The sequence below is a fragment of the Perognathus longimembris genome, chromosome 9 (assembly GCF_023159225.1).
Source record: "Perognathus longimembris pacificus isolate PPM17 chromosome 9, ASM2315922v1, whole genome shotgun sequence".
NCBI classification, from domain to species: domain Eukaryota; kingdom Metazoa; phylum Chordata; class Mammalia; order Rodentia; family Heteromyidae; genus Perognathus; species Perognathus longimembris.
In genome coordinates, this window is record NC_063169.1 from 31,253,275 (window position 1) to 31,280,600 (window position 27,326).

The window sequence follows — 27,326 nt, forward strand, 5'->3', positions numbered from 1 at the left end:
GACTTTAAAACAATGTTTTTATGTAATTTGAGAGATTCTGCATTAAAACAAGGATCTATGTTTTCACAGATGGCCCTGCCGAGGCTCCAGTGACCAATGGGAATGTGACCACAGTGGCAGCCCTGGCTGATGATCTGGACATCTTTGGACCCATGATTTCTAATCCCTTACCTGCAACTGTCATGCCCCCAGCCCAGGTAGTGGTAAAGTGGGGTTTTATATGGCTGCCACTTTTTCCTTTTTGAAAACTTTCAGAAGTTTCACTTAGAAAAAATTGTTTCTGAGTAATCTGTGACTTCAGAGCCTACTTGTCATTAAGCCAGGTCTAAGCTAACTAAATAAGCTCATAGCTTGACTTTACAGATAAAATTTCACTTAAATGTAGTCATTGTTATTAACTTACATTGTTTTTAGCTGCTACAGAAGAACAGCTGAGTGACTACAGCAGAGACCTTAGAGGCACAAGCTTTATTATCCATCCTTCTCCCCGCTTTTTTATGTGTGGTACTAAGGTTTGAAGTCAGGGCTTCAAGAATATTACCACTTGAGCCACGCTTCTATATCTAAGCTTTGCTCTCTTGAAGTTGTAGCCTTTGCTTTAGGGAAACAATTTAGAATTGCTACTTCAACCTGACTTAAAGTCAATAAGGTCATTTATTTATTTCAGAAGTTTCTAACTATAAATTTTGATGGAAATAAGAATCTAGCAAATTCCGTACCCAGTCTTTTTTCTGAAAGTAAGTTACATTTTAAGTTAAACTTTTAAAAACTATTGAAGAGTGTGTGTGTGTTTGTGTGTGTTTGTGTGTGTGTGTGTTTTAAGGAAGTATTAATGGTAAAGAAATTTTGAATTGCCTAATTAACATTACATGGAATTTCTTTCATATGAACTTTCAGGATACAACTTACTCTTAATTGTACATTAAGATTCTATATTTCATATTTACACTTTACAGATATAGTTTGTTCCAATGCAGTAGAAAAGAAATTTTTGTATGAGTTGTATGGTTGGCAAAGTTTTAATAAGAAAAGGTTTGTCTTCCTTAGAAGATTAATAATGTTATTGCACATATTTTTATGATAGTATTGTGTACTTACCAGTAAGATTTAATCATTACATTTCTTAAGAAATAATTTAAACAGATCTTTATCAAAATTTCCTGCAGCAATATTGTTTTCAGGCAAGTAGCTTTACCCTTTATCACCATAACTGCAACACACGTGGAGTGACAAGTTTTATTACTGCTGTTTCGATTAGCATGATTTACTTTGTGAATACGTGCAGATATAATTGTGCAGGCTAATGCCTGTATTCCACAGGCTGAGATCTTAGGATCTTGGTTCAAAGCCAGCCCAGGCAGTAAAGTCCTTGAGACTTCTTTCTCCAATAAAAAAGCCAGAAGTGGAGCTGTGGCTCAAAAGATAGAGTGCTTAGCTTAGAGTGTAAAGGAAAAGGGACAATGCCGAGGCCCTCAGTTCAAGTCCTAGTACTGGTACAAAAAAAGGAAGAGAAGAGGAAGGGAAGTGAGGGGAGGGAAGGAGGGAGAGAAGAGGAAAGAAGGCAGGCAGGCCGGCCGGCCAGTCTAATTTTGTGGCTTTGGAAAGAAGGAAGTATTTAGGTTATTTGAAAATCTGATCATGAATGGTGCTGTGGCTCAAGTGGTAGAGAGCTGGCCTTGAGCTGAAGAGCTCTAGGACAGTACCCAGGCCCAGATTGAAGCCCACAACCAACAAAAAAAAGAAAAGAAGAAAATCTGATCATGAAAATATTTCAGTCTAACATTGTAGAGAGTTATATCTGTTGGATTCCACTGAAATCTGGGGTTGTTTGCAGTTTCTTAGAGGATCAGACCCTACTGCTGAGGCTTCAATGTACGTCACATGTGCTCAGTATCAGAGCAGCAAGTAGAACAGTGAGGACTTCTTTAAAACTTAAGCACAGTATTGCCATAAATGAGAGCAGGAATCCTGGTGGAGGGCTGGGAGCAGGGCTCGCACTTCAGCTATACTATTGATAACTGGAAGGGTTAACTTTTAAAATCATATCTAATTCCTTGGAATGCTGAAATGTTTTTGTAGACCAAAATTGTGCCAGTTGTGTTGTCTTATGAAATATATTATAAAGAGTTATCATTCATTTAAATCTTGTGTAAAGGTTAAAATTTAGGTAAAATTTCAGAATAATGCCTTTGAAAATGGAATACAGATTATAAACACCTATGTACATGTGTGTTGGTACTGTGCAGTTCTCTAATTTGTGTGTGTGTGGGAGGTTATTAGTACAGGAAATTGAACTTAAAACTAGTTTGTTTATACACCAAGATTCTGAATTACTCAGCCCTATTCTTTCACTCCCCATCCAAGCATGTATAAATTCTAATAAAAGGTTTTACCACATATTACTGTAGATTGTATTTACTATCTACTTTACCTGAGCCTGGAAATACTCAGCTGACAGGAATGTATATGTATTTGGAGGATTGGGAGCAGACAGTTCCAGAGCTCCTGTGGCAATACAGGACTTTCCTGTTCTGTTGGTAGTTGTATGTGTATTTAACACATGGCAGCATTTAGACTCGCACAATTGCTGAGAGAGGCCTGGCCTTAGTTTAGCCCTGGGATCCCAGAAGGCCAGTGAGTGTTTGGTTAGACATTGCAGCTTCCTAAAATAGAAAACAATAGGCAATCATTGTTTTACTTTCTTTATTTTGCATTCTTGTAATGGTATAATGGTTGTAATGGTGGCAAGTGAAACACACAAAAAATGTTTAGAGTGCTTTTATGTTGTGTAGTTGACCACTTTTAGACTGTGTCCTTGTTGAAGTAGATATCCATATTACCTACCTTCAGCAAAAGAGACTTATGCCATGTTTAGATCATGTGAATATTAGGCTGCTGTGTTATGAGACTAGAATCATAGTCCCTACCCATGAGGCTCTTTCTGTGATAACTTCTTACCCACAGAAAATAGACCCCATGGGTGTTGAACAGATAGGCTGAATAGAACCATGATGAAAAGATATAGTCGGTTTGGTTTCTTTTAACATCATACTCTGAGGAGCTAAAAGACACTTTTTCATATTTTATGAGAAAAATGCCACATCCAAGAGCACACAAGTGTAGGGCTAGGGTTCTAGGCCTGCCTGGATGGATTTTATCATATCGTATTTTGTACACATTTCAGTTTTTGTAAACTAAGATGATGCTCTCTCTTTTTTACCCTATCCCCTACCCTACTCCACTGGGATTTTGAATTCAGGGCAAGCTCTTCCTTGTTTGGCCAGAAGTGTATTACTTGAGCCACAGCTCCAGCCTGGCTTTTTGCTTGCTAATTGGAGATAGATTTGTGCAGACCTTGAACAGCCAGCCTTCATGTCTCAGCTTCCTGAGTAGCTAAGATTGCAGATGTGAGCCAGTAGCACCTAGTTCCTATCTCATTATTTTCTAGTCATGCTGTCCTGCCTAAATTAATTTATAAGTTGAAGGTTTGGGCAGTTTTCCATAGTATTCTAACCAAGGCATTAAACTTTAAATGCTTGTGAAGAATCCTAGCCAGCTTCATGATTGATATTTAAACAAGTCCATATATACATTTACATGTGTTTGACTACTTAGTAGCCATAGAGATCATTAAACAAGATTGTCAGTTGGAACTGTACAATATTAAATATGTACATGATATAGATTATGTGAAAATATTGCTTTATATTAAATATCTGTGTGCATGTATTCATTGGTCTCTTCATGGAGTACTTGATAAGGTAAGGTATACAGGTTATCACAGTTTCTCATATCATTTCTGGATGGGGAACATTCTGATGTTCAAAGGACTTAAGATTAAATTTATAAAAGTGATGGGCTGGGGATATGGCCTAGTGGCAAGAGTGCTTGCCTTGTATACATGAGGCCCTGGGTTCGATTCCCCAGCACCACATATACAGAAAACGGCCAGAAGTGGTGCTGTGGCTCAAGTGGCAGAGTGCTAGCCTTGAGCAAAAAGAAGCCAGGGACAGTGCTCAGGCCCTGAGTTCAAGGCCCAGGACTGGCCAAAAAAAAAAAAAGTGTTATGATGTAACATTTGCAAAGGTAGAAACCTTTTGCTCAATCATTATAAAACCCTTCTGTGGTCTAGTAGTTGTAGACATTCATTTCAAGGGATATAGGTTCTTTGAAGCAATAGGGGATCATCCACCTAACTTGTTTTCTGTTCCAGATGAGATGAGCAAACTTGCATCTGCCAAGCTGCTAAATAATTTTATTATGTAAGAGCTTGTCTCTCTTCTTTACAGTAACTAACTCAAATTAAGAAACATTTTACTCTCAGTGTTTTTGTGTGGGCCTCCTATAATTAATTCCTGCCTGATTTCATAACTTTGTCCGATTTAAGTAGTAGATCAATTCTGGTGCACTATGAGGAACTCCATAGCTTACTGTGGTGTTTGTCTCAGGGCACATCCTCTGTACCAGCGGCTGCCCCCTTGTCTACAGTGACATCGGGGGATTTGGATCTGTTCACTGAACAAGCTACAAAGTCAGAAGAAGTAGCAAAGAAACAACTCTCCAAAGATTCCATCCTATCTCTGTATGGTGCAGGAACTATTCAGCAGCAAAGCACTCCTGGTAACTAATTTTGAAATCTTTCAGTGAGTTTCAGTGACATTACTGGAACTATATCCTTTGTGTCTGGAGTATCAATTACATTTCTTCTCTACTTTCCTGTGGTATAGTGCATATTTCTGTTGCAGCTTATACATATAACTAGAAAACTGAAATGAATGGGTCATTAGAATTAAAAAGCAAGTATAGGATTCACAAAACTTTATTGTTCAGAACAAACTTGCACATACCACTAATTAAATACTGTTTCACAACCTTAAAGTACATTGATTATCTTCAAAGAATTAGTAAAATTTGCTTTACATTAAGTTGGTACAGTATATTTCCTCTGCAGTTTAACACGCAGTCTGAATTAGCACATAAATTCCAGAAACTTACAAATGCTTTGTCATTTTAATGAAAAATGTAGAAAATTTACTCAGTGTTATTCCATCAAAACCATATGGCAGTCCGCTTACTTGCATATAGAAAGCCAGCTGTAATCAGTTCCATGGTGCAAGTCAGCAGAACTGACTGTGCGATCGTACCATATGGTTTGGTCTTCACAATGAAGATACATTGTCTGGCTGTTGCCTAAGATTTACAGTTTCTACTTAAATTTGCTCAGGTCAATAACTGATTAATTTCTGGAAATTACAAACACTGAAGGTTCAGGTATGGATTCTGAGCTAGACTGCAATGAAAGTTTGTATGTAGGTCAGGAAAATGACAAACCTCTGTGTGTGTAGAGTTGAATGTAGCTATATGTAATGGTCCTGCTTTTGCTATTCATTTTAAAATCTTGTTTCTTACAATACAGGTGTGTTTATGGGACCCACAAATATACCATTTACCTCACAAGCACCAGCTGCATTTCAAGGTTTTCCATCAATGGGTGTACCTGTACCTGCAGCTCCTGGCCTCATAGGAAATGTCATGGGACAGAACACAGGCATGATGGTGGGCATGCCCATGCCCAATGGTTTTATGGGAAATGCACAAACTGGTGTGATGCCACTTTCTCAAAATGTCATTGGCCCCCAAGGAGGAATAGTGGGACAGATGGGTGCACCCCAGAGTAAGTTTGGCCTGCCACAAGCACAACAGCCGCCATGGAGCCTCTCACAGGTAGGGCTCATTTACTCTCCAGCTCCTCCCAAATCAAAGAATATAGGTGATTTTATTGATTGGCTGGCTGGTTGGTTGGTTGAAATGTTATGACCTAGTAAAAAGAAGTAAGTAGGGATAATATATCAAGTCAGAAGTGTCTATCAATATTAGGAGGTTTTTATGAGATGGGCAAATGATTTGTCAGTGTCCTTTTAGGGTATTCCATAAATAAATGTTGGGTGTGTCCTCTCCCTCCCCTCCCCCCCACCCCCACAGGAAGTAAGCATCAAGCTTTACCCAGCTTTCTGGTAGGGCATTTTGTTGTCCATATAGCCCAAATCTATCTTCATTAATAATTTTGTATTTACTTATTTTGGAATTTCACAAATCAGAAAATACCCAGCCTATATTCTATATTCATTGTCAAAGCACAGTGCTATGGGGAATCAAGGCTATCTTCCATTTTATATACTTACTGCTTGTGGATTTGCAAATTCTTTTTGTCCAAAAGTTCATTATGCTGCCAGGTGCTGGGGGCTCACAACTATGCCCTAGGTACTCAGGAGGCTGAAATCTGAGGATTGCTGTTTAAAGCTAGCTGAAGCAAGAAACTGACTCTTTTCTCCAATTAACCACCAAAAAGTCAGAAGGGGAGCCATGGCTCAAGTGGTAGAGCACCATCCTTCAGTGAAAAAAATCTCAGGGACAGGATCATGGCCCTCAGTTCAAAGCTCAGGCAGCACAAAACACAATCTTCTTTAAACTGGGCACTGGTGGTTCACTTCTGTAACCCTCAAGAAGCTGAGATCTGAGGATCATGTTTTGGAGCCAGTTCGGGCTAAAAAGTCTGCAAGGCTCCATCTCCAATTAATCAGCAAAGTGTTGAACTGGAGGTGTGGCTTAAGTGATAGAGCACCAGCCATGACCAAGCCACGTGAGAGCTCAAGACTCTCAGTTCAAGTCCCATTGTGGGTGTGCATGTGTGTGCACATGCATGCACACACACACACACACACACACACACACACACACACACACACACATCATACCCTTTAAGACCAGATAGAGTGACTCATGCCTGTAATTCTAGCTGCTTGGAAGGTGAAGTTGAGGAGGATTGAGGATCACGGTCAAGCCAGATCCTGGCTCTTGAGACCACATCTCACCCAGTAAAAAAGAAAGTTCAGGCCAACCAAAGTGAAAACACAAGAAAACCCTGGTAGAAAATACCTAAAGCAAAAAAGGATGTGGCATGGCTCAAGTGGTAGAGCACTTTCCTAGTAATTTCCAGGTCCTGGGTTCAAACTCCAGTATTGAGGAACAAAGCTCTTCAAAACTGTATTTCCTTTTTGTATATCCTATAGTGACTTACATTAAGAATCCTATATAAACTCAAGAGTCCTATGTGAGCTGTGGACAAGTCAATAGTTATCTCAGGCATCCCCTCATATGAAATTCTATTTTTACCTAACCTAGTTTAAAACCAAGAGATAACAGTTCCTATATCAACTGCTCTGTTCTGATTTTTCTTTAGCTCCGTAGACAAAGACATTTTTCTACTCACTTTTCTGTTAGATGTTCTATGCCATCTTGGTCTTGGTGTCTATACAATTAGTGCTTTTTATCTTGGGAACATTCAGGGACACAGTGTAGAATGATTTCTAACTAACATTACAGTAATAACTGTATATCCCCGTAAAGATTCCAATTTAGTTTTTACAGTCATGCTTTACAGGAATATGGGTCTGACACTGGTGTCTACCCACTGTGAATCTCACAACTTTTAAAAGGGTCAAATGTTGTTAACAGTTGCCCTGAACTACAGCTCAGCTCAAAAGTGCAAGATGAGTAGTTCACACTGGCTCAACTTAGTCTACTCACACCAGTCTATGTTCACTAATAATTTTGAGGCCTTTTAATTTTGAGGCCTTTTATTCTGGTAACTTAGAAATCTAGCATCATACTCAGGAAACACAAGTTTGTAAGGGATCAAAGCTGTTTTCCACCTGGGATCTGGTGGCTCACACCTGTAATTCTAGCTGTTCAAGAGACTGAGATCTAAGGATCAGGCTTTGAAGTCAGCCCAGGCAGCCAAGTCTGTGAGACTCTTATCTCCAATAAACTACTCAGAAAAGGCTGGAAGTGGTGCTGTGGCTCAAATGGTACAGCGCTAGCCTTGAAAAAAAAAATCTCAGGGACAGTGACCAGGCCAAGTTCAAACCCCAGGACCAAACACAAACAAACAAAACCTGCTGTCTTCCATGTCCAGATTATTCTAGGTTGTGCAGAAAGAGGTGCTGTTCACCTGCACTGACTATGCAATCCACTGCCAATGACAGGTTGGTGGGAAATTCCTTGAGTACCAACCCACTCTGCCTCTTTAGACACTAAGATCTGCAGCTAATATTAATGTCTTAGAAAAACTGTAAATGAACAGCCTTTCAACTCTGTACTTTATGGTAAACCTCACATTTTTTTGCATTCTCACTTGGCTTTTTTGCTCAAGGCTGGCACTCTGCTATTTGAATTATACTTTGTTTCTGGCCTTTTGCTTTAGCTTAATTGGAGATAGCCTCATGGACTTTCCTGCCTGAGCTGACTTTAAACTCCTATCATCAGATCTAAGCCTTATGAGTAAGTAGGATTACAGGTGTGAACTACTGGTGCTCACTTGGAAGTAAGAGAACTGTAATCAAGAGACTTAAAAATTTACTTGACTGCAATCTAGAAGAAAAAGACTTGTAAAAATAGCATAAGGTTTTAGCTGTTTATGTTGTCTGGACACAACATGATTGATTTTTTTTTTTTTTTTTTTTTTGCCAGTCCTGGGCCTTGGACTCAGGGCCTGAGCACTGTCCCTGGCTTCTTCCCGCTCAAGGCTAGCACTCTGCCACTTGAGCCACAGCGCCGCTTCTGGCCGTTTTCTGTATATGTGGTGCTGGGGAATCGAACCTAGGGCCTCGTGTATCCGAGGCAGGCACTCTTGCCACTAGGCTATATCCCCAGCCCCGACATGATTGATTTTTAATGTTTAGAATATATAGAGCCACTTCAGATTTTAATAGACAATTATATCCACCACAAAAAGTTTACATGATAATTTTAGCATACTTTACTGTAATATTTTCCCATTTAGCACAAATTTCCTAGTGTAGTTGAAAGAATTATGAAGAGTGATTAAAAAATGGCAGAAAAGATGAGAGCAAGCAGTTAATTTGCTTTCTTTTTTTTTTGGCCAGTCCTGGGCCTTGGACTCAGGGCCTGAGCACTGTCCCTGGCTTCTTCCCGCTCAAGGCTAGCACTCTGCCACTTGAGCCACAGCGCCGCTTCTGGCCATTTTCTGTATATGTGGTGCTGGGGAATCGAACCTAGGGCCTCGTGTATCCGAGGCAGGCACTCTTGCCACTAGGCTATATCCCCAGCGTAATTTGCTTTCTTTAAAGAGGTACTAGTTTGTTACCCTGCATTTTAACCAAGTATTTTATTTTCACATTAATGAAAAGATACTAAACTGGCTAAAGAAAGAAAAATTAAGTGTTCCTCTTAAACTGAACCTTTCATGTGATTCACAGATGAATCAGCAGATGGCTGGCGTGAGTCTCAATAGTGGGAGCCCAGCGGCAGGCTTTGGCCAGCCCCCCAGCACAACCGCAGGATGGTCTGGAAGCTCATCGGGTCAGACTCTAAGTACACAGCTGTGGAAATGATAACTGCAGAGCAAGTTTCATCCAGAACTAACATCTGACATTCCTTGCTAAAAGCATCTAGTTCCCCTATCCATTCATGTACATATATATTTGTTTTCTTTTCCCCCACTTGTTCATATTAAGAATTACCTGATTGGCCGTGTTGGTCTGTACTGATTAAATTTTTGTGGTGAGAAGCAGGTTAAGAAGTCATTTTATGTCAAGGGCAGCTTTGCTCCTATTTCCCATGATTTCATAAAACCATATTATTTGAGAAGCTGCTCAGTCAACTTACATAATCGGTTTTGCTCTCAATAAAATTATAGCGCTAATGTTTGCATATAAGGGAAGTAGTTATCATGTTAGTAATACCTCTAACAGTATAAACCCTACCCCCAAATTAGCCAGTAATCCTGTAGGAAGGTACTGTATGATCAAATGTGTAATCATATAAATAGAATGTAAATGTATCACTGAGCACTGTTTTCTAGTGTATCAAGATTCTTTTATTGCATCATTCACTTCACCGTGCTGTTGTTCTGATGTGCTTATCAGGGAACGTGGTTAGTGAAAGAAGATAAACCTGGATGTCACTAAACCTTAAACATAAGAATTCAAATTTTATCTGCCTCTTGCAATTTGGATCTCTTCATATGTACATAGTGCTAACACTAAGACCTTTGCTGCACTATATACAAACAGGGTAACTAAAACAAAGCCACTTATCATCCTTGAAAGTATATCCAGGTTTATGACAGTTATTGTGTTTACATTTTATGGTGCCTCGTATTGACAAAATGTTATTTCCCTAAATTAAACAGATGAATCCATTGACCTTTTTCCTGTGGGTTTTATTTCCTACATTGTATACTTGCCACCAGCCTTCCAAACATTCCTTCAATGGTTTGAAGTAGAGAACTGGGATGTTTACTTGACAAAATACTCATCAAGTTCTAAAATATGTTCAGTTCTACTGATTACAAAGCCAAATGGAAAAGACAAAAAAGTGTGTAAGGTACTAAGAGGTATCTTGCACTGTCCCTTAGCTTACTGTACAGAAATCTTCATTAAGGTCTAGACAAAACATGCAGAACAAATGAAGATAAAACATACATTTTGAAGCATCCAGTTTGCTTCTTTAAAATAGGAGGCCATCAGGTGACAGTAAAAGTTGTACTGAACCAAGTAAAAGAAACAATACCTGAATGATCTGCAGCCTCAACTCCCAATTCCCTCTTTCACACCCTCTGGCTGGGTGAACTGCACTGGCTGGTGTTTCCATTTATACCTCAATTTTCACTGTGTCCACCAGGTACTTCGGCTCATTGGCTAGATTAACCTTCTCTGTTCGAGTATGCCACACGAGAACCTGGAGTGGAAAGAGATGTTTTAAGTAGCCACACCTCTAGCCCTGAAACTCAAGGGTAGGCCACAATGGTAAAATGAGTACCTTGGTGCAGTTGTTTGCTTTCGGTTCCAGTTCTTCAACAGTCGTGATCTGTTTTAGGAAGTCAGATTCTTGCATCCCTGGCTGGGATCCACGACGCTTAAATACAGCTTTTGGGTTGGATAAGATGACTTGAAGACTTACAGCAAATCCTTTGCAAAAAAAAAAAAAAAAAAAAGCCAAACATACTTTAGAACATTGTACTTTTCTTTTTATAATTGTGTTATCAGAACTATTTCAAAATACTTGTTAGATTTTACCCTTTATGAATCTGAATAGGAACATTACCTTCACTTACAGTCTTGAGTAAAACTAGTCACTGTAATGTTGTACACTCAGTGCACAACATGTGCTTAGAAGCACCTACCCTAAAATACATAGTCTAGTCTTTTGATAATAAACAGTGAATTTAGAGTTTCTACTTCACAGAGCTATCACTGATACCTGAACTCAATGAAGTGAAAAAGCACACTTGACTTAATTCTCCTTTGTTCAGAGATTGGCAGCTCAGTGCTCTAGCCTGCCCTAATGCCATATGTGTGCTTTATCAGTACTACTCTGGGTTTGTATTGAAAACGTTAGTACTAGAAGCCTATTACCTCAGAAACAGATAGTAGGCAATGTATAACTTGTTTCAAACTGAAAGAGTGGGAGAGGGGTTTAGGAATCAGTGCAGGCCATCTGAGGCCCTGAGTTTATTGCCCATCAACCTACACCCCCTCTCCCAACATAAGTATAATGTTCCTTCAATGATCTTGGTCATATTAAAATACTATTACTATTTTTTCTGAAGAAACTATTTATGATCTGGCATGAAAGCACTCTGCAAGCTATTTGAACAATTGTTTGGGACACTGGTATCTCATGTCTATAATCCTAGATACTCAGGAGTCAGAGATCTAAGTTAGCTTGAGCAGACTAATCCTCTTACCTCCAAGTAGTTAGCAAAATTCTGGAACTGGAGGTATGGTTCAAGTGGTAGAATGTCAGTGTTGAGCCGAAAATGCTCAATGAGAGCTTGAAACCCTGGATGCAAGCCTCAGTACTGGCAGAATCAAAAAACAAAATAATTGTTTTGAAAGTCTTGGACCTCTTTGTTAATTACTAGGGTGACGCTAATCAGCACCTCCTCTCTGAGGACCAATCTAAATACCAAATGATCCAAGGCAGAATGGAAGAGCTATGAGAAAACCACAACCACCATTAAATGCCAGCCTGTCAGTATTGTGCTCTATGAACAACTTAGTACAGAATGTTGATTCACTAAGCATTTGCTTCATGTAGGAATGTGTACATTTGAGCAGAAAATACTGAGTTTGAAATTAGTTTGTTTTGCTCACATCCTTTCACTTACTTGGGATACTAGCTCAAGTATTGATTCTGGAACTTACCCATTTCTTAGTCTGCAAGAGAAGTGTGCCTTCTCCACTAAGTATTTGATGTAGGATAATGGATAGGAAGACAGGACTACAAAGCCCTTTAAAAATTGCTCCATAGACACAGGTAGTGCCAGGAGGGGTGGGTGGTGTCAGCCTGCCTATCATTTCATATCACTCAGGTAAAATTAGAAGTCTCCCTCAGGCAAGAATTCAACAAAAAACACACACATTCAACTATAAACAGGGCTTCATTCTTTGTTATTTCTTTAAATGTAAATGAGAGTCTGCCCTTCTCTATCACACTGAAGCTCCTGGAATATTCTTTACTGGCTTCAAGGGTGTGTGTGTGTGTGTGTGTGTGAGCTTGAACCTAAGGCCTACGTGCTGTCCCTGAGCTTTTATTTACTGGCTTCAAGGGTGTGTGTGTGTGTGTGTGTGTGTGTGTGTGTGTGTGTGTGTGTGTTGGAGCTTGAACTTAAGGCCTACGTGCTGTCCCTGAGCTTTTTTTTATCTCAAGGCTAGCACTCTGACTCCTCAGCTACAGCTCCACTTCTTTTTTGGTGGTTTACTGAAGTAAGCAGTCTTAGAGACTTTTACTTGGGTTGGCTTCAAACCACAATCCTCAGATCTCTGCCCTCCAAGCTAGGATTAGAAGTGTGAGCCACTGGTGTCAGACAAGGTACTGATTTTTTCCCCCTATTCTTTCATTGGAAAAAAAAGGTAAGGTGTATAAATATATACTATATGTACTATAAATATATAAAATATATAAAATCATAAAATAATATGAAACAACTTTGATACTTATCTTTTGACTAATGTGTTATAACTATTAAAGGATCCAGATTATGGGTATTTTTGCTTTCCTTGATGAGAAATATGCTTCTAGCTCTTAATGAGAGTTACATGACAGAATATACAATTTAAGCAAAGTATGAAGCTGCCCGGTTCCTGGCCTCACTGTAGAATGAAAGCCACAACCCAGAAAGAGATTTTTAGAGGGTAGCTCACCCCAGAAGCAAAGGGGCCTTCTTTTTTCTAATATAAGGGTGGTATAACTCAAATGATCCTCTATCACTTGCCTTAATTTTCTTTGCCTACCCCTTCCTAATTAGGTTGCTAACTAGGTGAAACTGGGTTGCTCTGGAGTAATCATGCCCGTGTCTAGACACCAGAAGAGTTAAAATTTTTCCTGGAAAGGAACCTACAAGGTATACCTTTGAGCCAACCTAGGATTATCGGTTGTCCTGTCTTTGCATTCCCTTTTTGAGATTAGTTTTGACCATACTGCAGTGGCTTTGAGATATGAGGAGCTGTACAGAAACCTGAGAGTCAGGTATTCTGTCTTAATGAGTTGTTAAAACCAAAATGCCATGGTGCAACACCTATAATCTGTTCTAGAAGCTGAGATCAAAGATCACAGTTTGAAACCAACATAGACAGATCCTTGAGATTCTTATCTTTAATCAGCAAAAAAACATAAGTAGAAGTGCGGTTGAAGTGGTAGAGCACCAGCCTTGGGAGAAAAATCTAAGGGAGGGTGAGAGGACCTGAGTTCAAGCCCCAAAACTGTCGTCCATAAAAGATGGTGGTTTAGCATGAAGGCTGGATTTTCTAACATAAAAGCTGAGTTAGGAAGGATATTCCCTTGCCAGACAGAGAAGAACAAGAACTGCCCCATATATATATACCTACCAGTTCATGCTTAAGCCATTTATAAGACATTCAAAATTCCAATATGTGGACTGGAGTTGTGGCTCAAGTGTGAAGCACCAGCTAGAAGCAAAAAAAAAAAAAAAAAGCTGACAGAAAATACAAGACCCTAAGTCTAAGTCCAGGTGCCAGTCAAAAAATGTTGCAGGTATGGCTCAAGTGTTAGAGCTCCTGTCTATCAAGTGCATGAACCTGCGTTCAAATCTCAGCACAGATAAGTCCAGTATGTCACTTCACTTTTACACAAAATAAAAAAAAAAAAACACAGGGACTTGGTTTCTTCTGTTGTTTCTAAAAAATAACTAAAACCCAAAACTTCAAAGAAAGTTTCCAGACCAGCAGGTAGGAGGGAGATCTCCCCCCACACCTGAGAGATCTCTGTCCCCAGCTTCTCTGGAGTGTTTGCTCACAATGTGGAGAACCCCCAAACTCCAATCCCCTTTGGAAGCTGAATGGAGGACTTGAGGAAGCTAAAAGAAAATTGCAGAGTGCTGGAGAGGAGAGATCAGACTGCTACCCCAGGCCAGCTAAAGAGCTCAGATCAACCAAGGGCACTCACTCGGGCTGGAAACAGTTCACATTCCCATCAGGCAGAGTATCTGGCAAGAGCTGGAGCACCTGGAAGAGTATGGGAAGGTTATTACCTGGTATGGGGTCAAATGCACAAAGGCTCAGCTGGTTCTACCAACTTTAAAAGTGAGCCTCGAGGGCTGGGAATATGGCTTAGTGGTAGAGTGCTTGCCTAGCATGCATGAAGCCCTGGGTTCAATTCCTCAGTACTATGTAAATAGAAAAAGCCGGAAGTGGCACTGTGGCTCAAGTGGTAGAGTGTTAGCTTTAAACAAAAGAAGCTCAGGGACAGTGCCCAGGCCCTGAGTTCAAAGTCCCAGCACTGGGGGAACAAAAAAGTGAGCCTTGAAAAACATCTTGAAAAGATTGAACAGTGTCCAAGTAATTTAGTTGTGTCCAATGTAAAGCTAAAAAACACATTTTCAAATAGATTCACATATATGATACCATATATATACACAGAAATGCATACATGTGTTATGTATATGTTTATACATATTATAAATATGTATACATATATACATATATATTATTAGTGTCCAGCAGTTTAAAATAAAAAATGCCTAAGACACAAAAATTACCATGTGTATAAAAGCAGCTGGAAAATGATGTCCCATGATGAAGACAAAATTCAGTCAAACACAGATGACAGAATTACAGAACAAACTCATTAAAGCATAAATATACTTTGTACAAGAAAGATGGAACATGCACAGTAAAAATACGAGATACTAAAAAAAGGCAAAGTCACACCTCAGTGATGAAAAATACAATGTCTACTGGAATTTAACAGCAGAGAATTTTTTTAAGGAATAAAAGATCACTAAAGCTCAGCACATAATGAAACTACCAAAAGCAAGAACAGAATAAAATGAATGAGACACATATTAGATCACAGAAACAGGATAAAAGGCGAGAAAGGAACACAAAATATATTAAATGCAAAAGCAAACAAATCCAAGGTACTCTTATCTGCAAGTAACTGCAAAAAGCTGGAAGGGGAGGTGCGGCTCAAGTGACAGAGTGCCAACTTTGAACAAAAGGGTCAAGGGAGAGCACAAAGCCCTGAATTCAAGCCTGTGTTAAAGCATTAAAAAAAAAAAAGCCAAATACCTGGACAGCACATATTTCTATCAAAGAGTAAAATATAGATCAAAGATGAAAAATAAAAGCCTGTAATCTTAGCTACTCAGGAGGCTGAGATCTGAGGATTTCTATTTCAAGCCAATTGAGGAAGGAAATTCCATAACATTCTTTTTAAAAACCATGTTGGTATATTTATATATAAATACAAAATCATATGGTAAGATAATAAATATTAAAATTATAATTATTTTCTGAATCTGACACAGTCCATTGAAAAATAAAAACACAACTTATCTCTAACCACTAAAAATGCTGGAAGGGAAGCTGTAGCTCAGTGGAAGGGTGGTAGCCTTGAGCATAAAAGCTCACAGACACTCATCACCTTATTAATAAAGACAAAATAAATAAAAACTAAAATAGGTGTATGCCATTTACAGAAAATATTGTGGGTATTATAATTTAGATATTTAAGTTTTTAAATACTGATTTATATACAGCTATTAATAAATCTACTTGGATAATCAATACCATCTTCTCTCGCCCCTTTTTAACTCCTCTGTACCTGCAATAAAATTTAATTCGCATTAAAAAAAAAAAAGCTCACAAACAGTGCTTAGGCCCTGAGTTCAAGCCCTAGGTCAGGCACATGTTCGCAAACACACACACACACACACACACACACACACACACACACGGAAAAAAAACAAAAACAAGAAGTTCACTAAATGCAAGCGAGAACAAGACATGTCAAAATTCATGAGATGCATCTACTGCAGTGTTTGGGTGGAGAATTACTACTTTTTAAATAGGAGACAAGGCTTGCTATGCTGCCCAGCCTGGCTCTGAAAGCCTGGAGCCCAGAACCTACTGACCTCAACCTCCTGAGGAGCTTGGATTACAGGTAGGTGGGTGTCACCATGTCAGACAGAAAACTGCTTTAAAAAGCTTTAAACGTTTACTAGATAAGAGAAATGAGCTATCTTTATAAATTAGATAAGGTTAATACTCAATACATAGGGAAAATGTACAATTAAGTATAGTGGTGGAAATCTGACGTGAAACAAAACAATAGAGAATGTCAGCAAAATTAAAACTTTGAGGGGAATGGGGGATAAGGTTAAAAATTACCCATACTTCCCTGGAAACAGAAGTCACAAATTACCAATATCAGAAACAAAAATGGGTTATCTTGTCTTACTGAGCCCACTTCAAACCATTAAAAATTTCAATTTCCAAATTAGAAATATGTGTACACACAAGTCGTGAAACTTGCTGAGGAAAGACAGCCACTTGTATTATATCATTCCATCATCTCCCTGAGGTACCACTCATGCAAAGCACACACTGATTTTTGTAATTGTGTGTGTGAGAGAGTGCGGGAGAGGAAAAGAGGAGAGAATGAGGGAGGGAAAAAAAAAAGAAGCCTAAGACAAAGAGTTTCAGTCTTCCCTGTGTATGGCCTCTTATTTAAATATAATTCATATATATTAAAATAGTCATTTATTCAAATGTGCTGGCACTGGGGCCTGAACTTGGGGCCTGGGTGCTGTCCTTAGCTTTATTGCTCAGGGCTGGTGCTCTACCATTCCAACCACAGCTCTACTTTTGACCCTTTAATTGGACAGAAGAGTCTCATAGACTGTCCTGCCCAGGCTGGCTTTCAACTAGGATCCTCAGATCTCAGCCTCCTGAGTAGCTAGGATTACAGACATGAGCCACTGGTGCCTGGCTAAACAAAGTCTTTTTTTTTTAATGAAGTATTTATAAAATGACATTTTGATCCCAGAAGTCAGGTTGTGAGCACAATGCACCTTGGTCAGAGTCATTCTCCCCATCTTTCCCTCATCCCATAGCTACCCTTAAGTTACAACGTTTAATTTTTACATAATGTACATTGATTATAATTACATTTGCTCCTTCATTGGTACCCCCTCCCAACCTTTGCCTCCCCCCAGAACATGGTTCAGCCTCTGAGATTTCATTTTGTTAAACAGTTCATTAATTATTCAAAGGAATTACACCATTGGACTCTTACCCTAAACACTGCATCCTTTAGTCAATTTGTGTGTATTGCATGTAACCGTGTATGTGTTGTTTATATTTCAGATCTAATTTCCGCATATGAGAGATTAAATGCTGGTGGGGATATGGGCAAAAAAACCCGAAATTCCCATTGCACTGTTGGTGGGAATGAAAACTAGTACAACCACTCTGAAAGGCAGTGTGGAGGTTCCTCAAAAAAGGAAGCAGAATGATATACAGTGATATCACTTTGGGGCACCTACCCATAATATTCCAAGTGAGGATATAAGGCTGGGAATATGGCCTAGTGGCAAGAGTGTTTCCCTCATATACATGAAGCCCTGGGTTTGATTCCCTAGCACCACATATATAGAAAATGGCCAGAGGTAGTGCTGTCGCTTAAGTGGCAGAGTGCTAGCCTTGAGCAAAAAGAAGCCAGGGACAGTGCTCAGGCCCAGAGTCTAAGGCCCAGGACTGGAAAAAACAAAGCAAAAAAACCAAGTGAGGATATAGTAAAGACATTTGCACATCCATGTTTATTGCTGCACTATTGGTGATAGCCAACTTATAGAAACGGCCCATAGGCCCTACATATGAGGCGTGGATCAAGGAAATGCACTGCACGTATGTGGTATGTACATGCACTGGAATTTTACTCATTAATCAGGAAGAAAGGCATGCGATTTGCAGAAAAATGGATGGGGCTGGAAATATTGCCTTTTTAAAGAATCTGACTACTGGATTTAGTACATCCTTAACTCTGGGCATCATGCTTTGTAAAGACCATTTTGCCACAGAATAGTCTTGGCATCCTTGGCAAAAATCTATTTACCATATATGTAGGGGTTTATCTCCTGGCTGTTAATTATCTGCATACGTATTCTTATGCCAGTGTCTTCATTACTGTTGCTGTATTTTTCATATCACAGGGTATAACTGCTCCAAATCTTTTATTTCCAGATTGTTTTGGTAATTTTTAGTCCTCTGGTTTTCCTTAGTAATTTTTAAAGCACCTTGTCACATTCTGCAAAAATACTCTCAGAGTTCTAATACAGAGTGCACTAAAGCTGGAGGGTTAGTTGAGGACAAATTACCATCTTAGCCATATTGTCTTCTGATTAATGAAGTAAGGCATCGTTCCATTTTATTTCTTTAATTCTGCTCATTCATATTTCATTTCCAGTGTACTTTTATTATCTTGTTGTTTTTTTCTTGGCCAGTCCTGGGCCTCAGACTCAAGGCCTGAGCACTGTCTCTGGCTTCTTTTTGCTCAAGGCTAGCACTCTGCCACTTGAGCCACAGCGCCACTTCAGGCCGTTTTCTATATGTGTGGTGCTGGGGAATTGAACCCAGGGCTTCATGTATACAAGGCAAGCACTCTTTCTACTAGGCCATATTCCCAGCCCTATTATCTTGTTTATTATTGTATTCAATTATTTTATTGTTTTATTATCTTGTACTTTTCATTATTACTGACATTATTGTGAATGAAATGATTCTTTATTTTCAGATAAGGAGAAATACAAGTAAATTTTATGTACTGACCTTGTATCTTGCAAAATTGAAACCACATATTAGCACTTAAAAGGTGTGTGTTTTTCCCAGGATATTTTTCTTATGTAAAAGAGTCTATCACTGATAAATACCAATTTTCCTTTTTCCTCTACTAATGGGATATTTCTTCACTCCTTTTTCTTGCCTTATTGCCTTGGTAACAACCCCTCTGACAATGACAAATACAAATGGCAAACAGGTCACCTTTGTTTCGGTCTTTGGGAACTCTGTCTCTATTGTTACTATCTGTGAGGTACATTTAAAAATAAATGTACTTTCTCAAAGAGGAAACTTCTTCCATTCCTTGTTTATTAAGCTCATTTTTTAATCATGAAAAAGATTGAATTTTGTCATATGTCTTTTTTCTGCATGTACAGCCCTTTGTTATTCTACTGTTGTTATGTTAACATATCTGAACAGGTTACGGGCTTACATGCCGTCAAATTCACTTTAACCTTTTACTTAGTATTTTTGCATCCATGTTCAAAAGGGGCACTGGTTTGTAGGGGGTTTTATCTTTGGTATGAAGCAGTATTGGTCTGTCAGAATGACTTTAAAATGTTCTTTTTCTATTTTTGAAACTCTGAGGGATCAGTGGAACATTTTCTTTGGATGTTTTATAGAATTTAACGGTGAAACCATCTGGTTCTGGGCTTCCTTCAGATTTTCTACTTTTATTAGCACACATATTCTGTACAGGGGAGTTACACTGATACATTTCCACACCTGTAAACACAAATCAACCACCCTCCCTATAAATCTCCCCCTCCCCCTTTCCTCTCCCTCTTAGAACAATTTAACAGATTTCATTGTTATCCATTTCTTTCAAGCAAATAAAACACTTTGACCAGTTGAGCCTCTTCATTTACCCGACTCACATCTGGGTCTCTTTTTCTTGTCATTTTATTTTGGTGTGTATTAATTGCACCAAGGGGTTTTACCATGTTATTTTAGACATGTGTATCACATTTTGCTCAGTATAAATATATTGCTTTTGTTCACTTCCTCCAATTCCCAGTAACAGCTTTCATTGTGCTCTCTACATCCAGCCTTTTATTTTTGTGTGTGTGTGCTAGTACACTTAATTGAACGTGGGGTTCCCTACACTTGAGCCATACCTCCACTTCCAGCTTTTTTCTGGTTAACTAGTCTCACAGACTTTTTGTCTTGGCTTGTTTTAACCTTCAATCCTCAAGTCTCAGTCTCCTGAGTAGCCTAGGATTACAGGCATGATCCACCAGTGCCTGACTCGGCTTTTCTGTTTCTTATTGAGTCAGTTTCACCAGTTCACCAGTTTCACCATGAATCTGTTATTATCAAGGTGGAGATACAAGCTTTCTTAATATTTTGTTACTCTTTTAAAAACTTCAGTACAGATGGTAGAAATGCTTAATTTATTCTTGATTTTAGTAACTTGAAGAGGCTTCTCTCTTGTTTTCCTGGACAGTCTGCCTAAACTTGGTTTTTTTTTTTGGGGGGGGATGGTAACAACTGGCAGACTTTCTCCAAGAAAAGTTAAGTCTACTATATGCCTTAAAATTATAGGAAAATTTACTTACATAAGTATATGGAATTGGTATAGATGGGAGAATGGTGTAAGTGGTGACACTGAGCAAAATGCAGTATACTCAAACTGACATGTATTAGGAAAATAAATAAAAATAAAAACAAAAACATACTGTACATATATCATATCTCTACAAAGAGTGTGTATGTAGCTACATATATATGTATATATGCAGTATGTATCTACAAATTTATGTATGTATGTACACATTTGTATATCTTTATATGTACATATTTACAGAATGTTTCCATTCATATATATATAAGAATATATATATATATACAGACACAACACACACACACACTCTGAATGAAATTTCATGCAGACATTACATTTCCAATACTGCCCTTGTGGCCACTTGTAGAAATAGCATTCCAGATGCATATAGCAGTCACTTTGCACCTCTCAAACTTCAAATTCTGTATTGTGATTTATACAGCTTGTTAGTATATATTATATGTCCCATTTTTATCTCTTACCACCCTAAACACACTTCAGAATAGAAATTTAAAAAGAGGCATGCACAATGGATGTTTTGTGAAAATGAGAATATGTACGTTGTGGAGCTAATTTAACAAAAGAAATGGAAAACTTCAAGGTTTCCTTACTTGGGTAGCTAGGACTACCTTTAAGAAATTCAAAATTAAATAAATCCTCCAGCGATATATCTATTACTGACACATTTTAAAATTTAGAAGATATTAACTACAAAAGCTATAAAAGATAGTAGAAATTTGTATATAAGATATTTAAATAATATTCATGATATGAGGGAGAAATTTAAAACCACTGAATTGATTTCAGAGTGAACTAAAATATATACTATAATTTAGCAAAAGTGAAGCTACTTCCTCCATATACTCTTGACAAAAGCAAACAGACATTAACAAATTGACAGTTTCAAAATCCTGTGAAGAGCAAGAAAATATCACTGATTTGGAGTTGTGTCACACATGGAAACCAAGTGCGTGGTACTTGAGGAGGAAAGTTTTTTCTTTTGCACCAGTATTGGGGTTTAAACTCAGGGATTGTCCTTTAGCTTTTTTGCTTAAGTCTAGTATTCAGCCACTTGAGCTCCACTTCCAGCTTTTTGGTGGTTCGTTGGGAGATAAGTGTCTCACAGACTTTTCTGCGTGGGCTGAACTACGATCCTCAGATCTCAGCCTCCTGAGTAGCTAAGCTTGTTACAGGCATTGGTGCTCAGCCTAGAGAGGAAATCTGAGAAAGGCTGGCTGGTGGATCACAATCTAGGCCTGCCTGAGCATAAATAGAAACCCTTCAAATATTCAGTTAAAAAGGGGGCTGGAGATGTGGCCAAGTACTTGCCTAGCAGTCATGAAGCGCTGACTTCAATCCTTAGTACTTCCAGAAAACCCCTCTTCCCTCTCCTCTGTGTGTGTGTGTGTGTGTGTGTGTGTGTGTGTGTGTGTGTGTGTGTGTTTAGGGAGAGAAGAGGGAGGGTGAGGTAGGGAGAAAGGGTAGGGAGAGGCTGGTGAATGGGCACAGAATTGCAGTTCAAATTCAGAACAAGCCCTAGTGTTCTGTAGCACCTAGTACTATTCAAATAAGCTAACTGGGAGAGAGTGAGACATGAGGTGACATTGTCCAAAAAGACTTATACTCTTTACCTGACTTATTTAACTGTTACTCCTCTGTATATCACCTTTATAATAACAATGACAATTTTAAAAATAAGCCAAATAAGCTATGAGGATTTTAGATATTGTCACCCCAAATAAATATTAGAAGTGATGATATGCTAATAATTATGTAGATTTAATCAATACATTGTGTATATGCACTGAAATAGCACATTCTACCCCATACATATGTACAATTATATGTCAAATAACATTATTTAAAAAATAGACCAAACTTGTAATCTTTTCACTTCTACTGCTGGTGCCTTTCAGTTATTGGGGTAAAAAAATTCCTTTTCTATGTTCAAATTCTCTTCTTGTTCAACTTCTGGCTTAAATAATTCTAGTGAACATTTTGAACCTTGGTGATGAGGCTGTTTATCCTGAGACTCCGGGTGGACTCCCTGGACGGTCTGACGGGCTGTAATCACGAATGGACACCCTTGGCGCATACAAAGGAATCCAGGCTGTTCTAACTCATGGCAGCACCTTATAATCAGCTTAAGTCTCCTACACCCCACCCCCTATGAGAACACCAGGTCCACCGAGAGTCCAGTCTGACTGGTGTGTTGTGGGTCCCAGGTGTGAGTGCTCTTCCGAAGCCCCTTGGTAATTCTGATGTGCATCCAGTAGAGACCCACTGGATTACCCTTTTAAAATCTCATTGTTAAGAAACAATGACAACAAGATAGCCATAATTCTTCATTTTTATAATCCTTGAACTAGAAAATGAATACAAGTTAAAATTAATGAACCCAGCAAATATTACTCAAGCTACTACAGTCAGAGGCTCAGATGGGAGGGAACACAAGCCAGCAGAGTTCAGCTGGCATTCACCAGCTAGTGAGAGGAAGGGGACAGGGAGGACAGTGACATGATCGCCACCTTGTGGACACATGGATTCTAGCAAGGTTCTAAGCACTGGCGATGGAAGCAGCTGCGGTTCATTTGTAACAGCTGAGTCTTGAAGGGAGCATAGAAATTAGTCAGATAGTTTGAAAGGGGTTAAAAATTTATTCAAGCAATCAGCCAAAACAAAGATGTCTGGCCAAACTGTCAGAAAAACAATTTGTACTCGGCTGGAGCTCTACCACTTGAACCACTTCTCCAGTACATAGAAAAACAATTCTTATAAGCAGATGTAGTTTAACTAAAATAGCTTCTATAGATAGCAGCTACCCTTAAGATGACAATGGTTATGCCAAGCAAACACTTAGAAGATTCTAACAGCTACCTGTGCAGAACAACAGCCCTTAGATCTAATTATTTATACAAATAAACTATCTCTTTAACAGAGTAAAGACAAAATTTATGACCACAGTTGTTTTCAAAAAAGGCAAGGTGGCAAAAGAAGACATTTTTCCCCTTAGTGGCTGGATTAGAATAAGTGTCCTTTTAAGTCTATCCCTGTGCGTCATAAGTAGTTTTTGTAATGCATGATGCCTCTCACTCTGTGGCTCACTGGAACTCCTGCCACATAAAACACCCTACAAAGCTCTTATCAATGGTATTTTTCTCTTGCAGGCTCAAGCTCAAGTGCTTCAGTTTGTTTCAATTTTCAGCTGAGAAATTACAAAAATGGAGCCCCTGTCAGCTCCCAAATAACTCTTTCACGATCTCTGATGGTTCTGTTCTCTTACTGATTACTCTCTTTTGGTGGTATCTAAAGTAGGGTCCAACATTTACTTCAAAAGGCCAAACTTCATGTTGAGCCAATTATTGAATGAATCATAATCAGCTCAGAACAGAGTAAAGTCCATGAAGCCATAGTACCATGTGCATGGTTTTGATTTTTGTTGTTGTGTTTGTTCCTTTTTCTTTTTTTGGTGCTAGTACTTGGGCTTGAACTCAAAGCTTCAAGCTATTGGTTGGCTTTTTGGGCCAAGCCACACCTCTACTTATAGCTTTTTGCTGGTTAATTGGAGACAAGAGTCTCTTGATTTGTCTGCCAGGGCTGGATCCCAACTGTAAACCTCAGACCTCAGCCTCCCGTGCAACAAGGATTACAGATGTGAGCTATCAGTACCTGGTCTTCGTGAATTCTTGTGTACTACCCTGAATAGTCAAATGTAGGTGTGGAGCCCATCATTCACAGACCAGCAAGAATGTTGGTATGTGACTGAGCGTCACCCCTAATTCTTCAGGTGAGAAAAAAATGATGTTAGATCTCCATGCTGTAGTGATTATTATGCCTGGGTGAGACCACCAGTCAGCAATCTTCCCACCCCACAGCTGTCTATATGACCCTGACCTTTCTCATCTAAATCATCTGATCTTGTTTCTTAGGAGATGTAACATTCGTGGGCATCTACAGAGTTCTACCGCATGCTTTGTATGTGGTGTCATATTCCAAAAAATGAATTTTTTTCACTTCCTCTACTCCAAGATGAAGAAAAGATTGCTTGGAAATTATGGTGTCCCCTTGATTCATAGTGGGAGAGCTGGGATCCACAGTTGGGTGAGGTCACTTCTGTGAACACACTGAACTAACTGAATCTGGCTCTTAATCACTGAACTCCTATAACACCGGAGACACATCACCTAGCTAGCACACCTCTCAACATATTGACTAAAGATTAAATAAGAAAGTACACAAGGTGTGAATGTCCGGTGAATGCTCAGCAAAAGCCATCCCCAAGTCAGCTGGGTTTCTTCTATAGAAGGAAGAAACTTTTGGTGTCCCAAATTCATAGCCTTGAATGAATGAACACTTTATTACAATGATCTCGAGGGAAGAAATCCAATTTCTAATTACAGAACATCTAGACCTGAATTGGGGTGGAACCCTGGAACCGCCCACCCACTTCCTGAGCAGCTCTGTCAGTGCTTTGAGGATCTCCCATGCCACTGGCCAGGCCCTCCTCAGCTCCTCCCAGGCACACCAAACCAAGCTCTCTGATGAGAGTGTAGAGGCTCTCATCACACACACCTTGGTTCAACACAGCCAGACCTCTGTGCTCATGAAGAACTAGACAAGCTGTTGAGGATACCTCCTGCAAGTCTCTAGAATGCACTTCTTCTGCAAATGGTGAGGAATCTGAAATGGGTTGAGGACTGATAGCTCATACCTGTAATCTTAGCTACTCAGGAGGCTAAGATATGGAGAACTGTGGTTTGAAATGAGCCCAGGCAGAAGAGTCTATGAGACTCTGTTTTCAAAATAGCCAGCAAAAAGAAAGGTTGGAGTAGAGTGCTACCTCGGTAAGTGCAGGGCTCTGTTCAAACTCAAATAGCTCCAAAAAGAAAAAAGAAAATGAGCAACAGGCTGCCTATTGCAGGAATACTTGATTCTGTAGGTCATTAAGACAGGTTTAGCTCCCCCTGGAGACTACAGTTCTCTCTTGAAGACTCATACAAAGTCCAGGGACAGTCACAATGCACCAACCTAAGAACAAGGCCCCAAGCTGGCCCCCAGAACCTACACTAATAAACCATGATACATCAAGTCACTTTACTGAGAGCTTTCGGTAACTTTATCTATATTATACAAAGCATTCACACATGGAAAACAACATGCTTAAGTTACAAATGGCTCCAAAGGAACAAGGAGGTCTCTCCTTCTATTTTCTTGGAGTATTTATATTCATGAAGCAAAGCAAGTGCATTATATTGGACTGTGATAATTTAGTTTTGGGAGCCATGTTATCCAGGTTGGTTTTCAGCTTATCACAGTATTATCTACCAAGAAAGAAGCTGCAAATGCATCAGCCCATGCGGGATTCCTTGTTGACAAGTATCAAGACAAAGAAAGCACTGTGTGACTGCTTTCTGTCTCTATAGAGGGTGTCCTCATTTGCCTACAGCTACCCCTTGACCTTGGCCCTTTCCATCTTTACAGCCCTCTGCAATAGCTTAAATAAAATAACTGTCCGGTAACTTGGCAATGGGGACACACTGGGGAATAAAACAATACTCCGATGCTCTCAGGCCTTGGCTACAAGTATGCATAGATCTATGAGAGTGGGTGACAAAGCATTCACACATTCCATGTGGGGCTTCGGCTCACATGGAAATGGCCTTTGGGACAGAAGACAGGTGAGGTGGGCAGTGCCATTGTGGCATAAGTGAGTACAAGAGACTAAGGGCACGGTGGGTTATGATGGGAAGGGGCAATGTCAATTTACGGGTGTTCATGAAGTCTTCCCAGGGGTAAGTAGGGTGAAGTAAAGATATATTCTAACCGCAGGTCCTGTAGTGGCCTTGGGCTGAAGGTGGGCACACTGTGATGGGACTGGAGGATAGAATCCCCTGAAGATCCAGCAGAGAGGCTCAGGCTGGGAAGATGGGCATGATCGCAAGGATCTGTTGACTCCAAAACACGGGAAGCAAGAATCCAGTTTGCACTCCTTAACATTTGTTCCTGGTCGTTTTGTGAATACAGTTGTAAGTCTGAAGAGTAAAGAGGGAATGCAGGAAGCCTGGGCAGGTATTGTGGCTGTCTTCTTTTTCATTTCTTGTTCTTTAAACTCCATTCTTCTCCACCAGGATGATAGTGGGGCACAGAATGGAAACCAGTCAGGTGGGGTGTCATCTTTTTCTTCCTAATATGCGAATTCCTATTTTCACAGAACCAGTGTTCTGGTTATATTTTAATTACCCAAGAGTACTATATTTTCTGCATATAGAGTATAACTCAAAGGATACTACAAATTACAACAATTAAAATGAAGCCAAAAGTAAATTTAACACATGTTATCACTGTATCATATCATAGGAAAAAAGGTATTAGCAAGACCTAAGTCTCTGCTGATTGATGAGCCTAATCTGAAATGCCTTAACATTTGATGGCTTTAATAGCTGTTAAAATGTGATGGCTTTAATCCCCTGGCTTCATCCTCCTACCCAGAGAGCTACTTGAACCCCAGGCTTATATCTGCCATGGACATTTTCAAGCACACACATTCTAATCACTCCAGCTATGACTTGAAATGTTCCAAGGACTCCCTAATATATACT

At 39.3% G+C, this 27,326-nt stretch overlaps 2 protein-coding genes across 8 annotated transcripts in view; one reads left to right on the plus strand and one right to left on the minus strand.

Annotated features, from left to right (window-relative positions):
• Nucleotides 1–10,222, plus strand: part of Smap1 (small ArfGAP 1) — a 124,780-nt gene extending 114,558 nt beyond the window's left edge. For 6 of the 7 annotated variants that reach the window (XM_048353891.1, XM_048353890.1, XM_048353894.1 and 3 more), the window contains 4 exons: nucleotides 70–197; nucleotides 4,449–4,620; nucleotides 5,417–5,724; nucleotides 9,279–10,222. In XM_048353891.1, the coding sequence (XP_048209848.1) occupies nucleotides 70–197; nucleotides 4,449–4,620; nucleotides 5,417–5,724; nucleotides 9,279–9,413 (743 nt within the window). In that variant the 3' untranslated portion in view covers nucleotides 9,414–10,222. Of the gene's footprint in view, nucleotides 1–69; nucleotides 198–4,448; nucleotides 4,621–5,416; nucleotides 5,725–7,975; nucleotides 8,232–9,278 lie in introns of those variants that run through there. The other variant, XM_048353895.1, reaches the window with a different exon arrangement.
• Nucleotides 10,223–10,359: 137 nt separating this feature from the next.
• Nucleotides 10,360–27,326, minus strand: part of B3gat2 (beta-1,3-glucuronyltransferase 2) — a 52,625-nt gene continuing 35,658 nt past the window's right edge. The window contains exons 3-4 of the mRNA XM_048353898.1: nucleotides 10,843–10,991; nucleotides 10,360–10,761 (exon numbers count right to left, since the gene is read on the minus strand). Of these exons, the coding sequence (XP_048209855.1) occupies nucleotides 10,675–10,761; nucleotides 10,843–10,991 (236 nt within the window). The 3' untranslated portion in view covers nucleotides 10,360–10,674. The remainder of the gene's footprint in view (nucleotides 10,762–10,842; nucleotides 10,992–27,326) is intronic.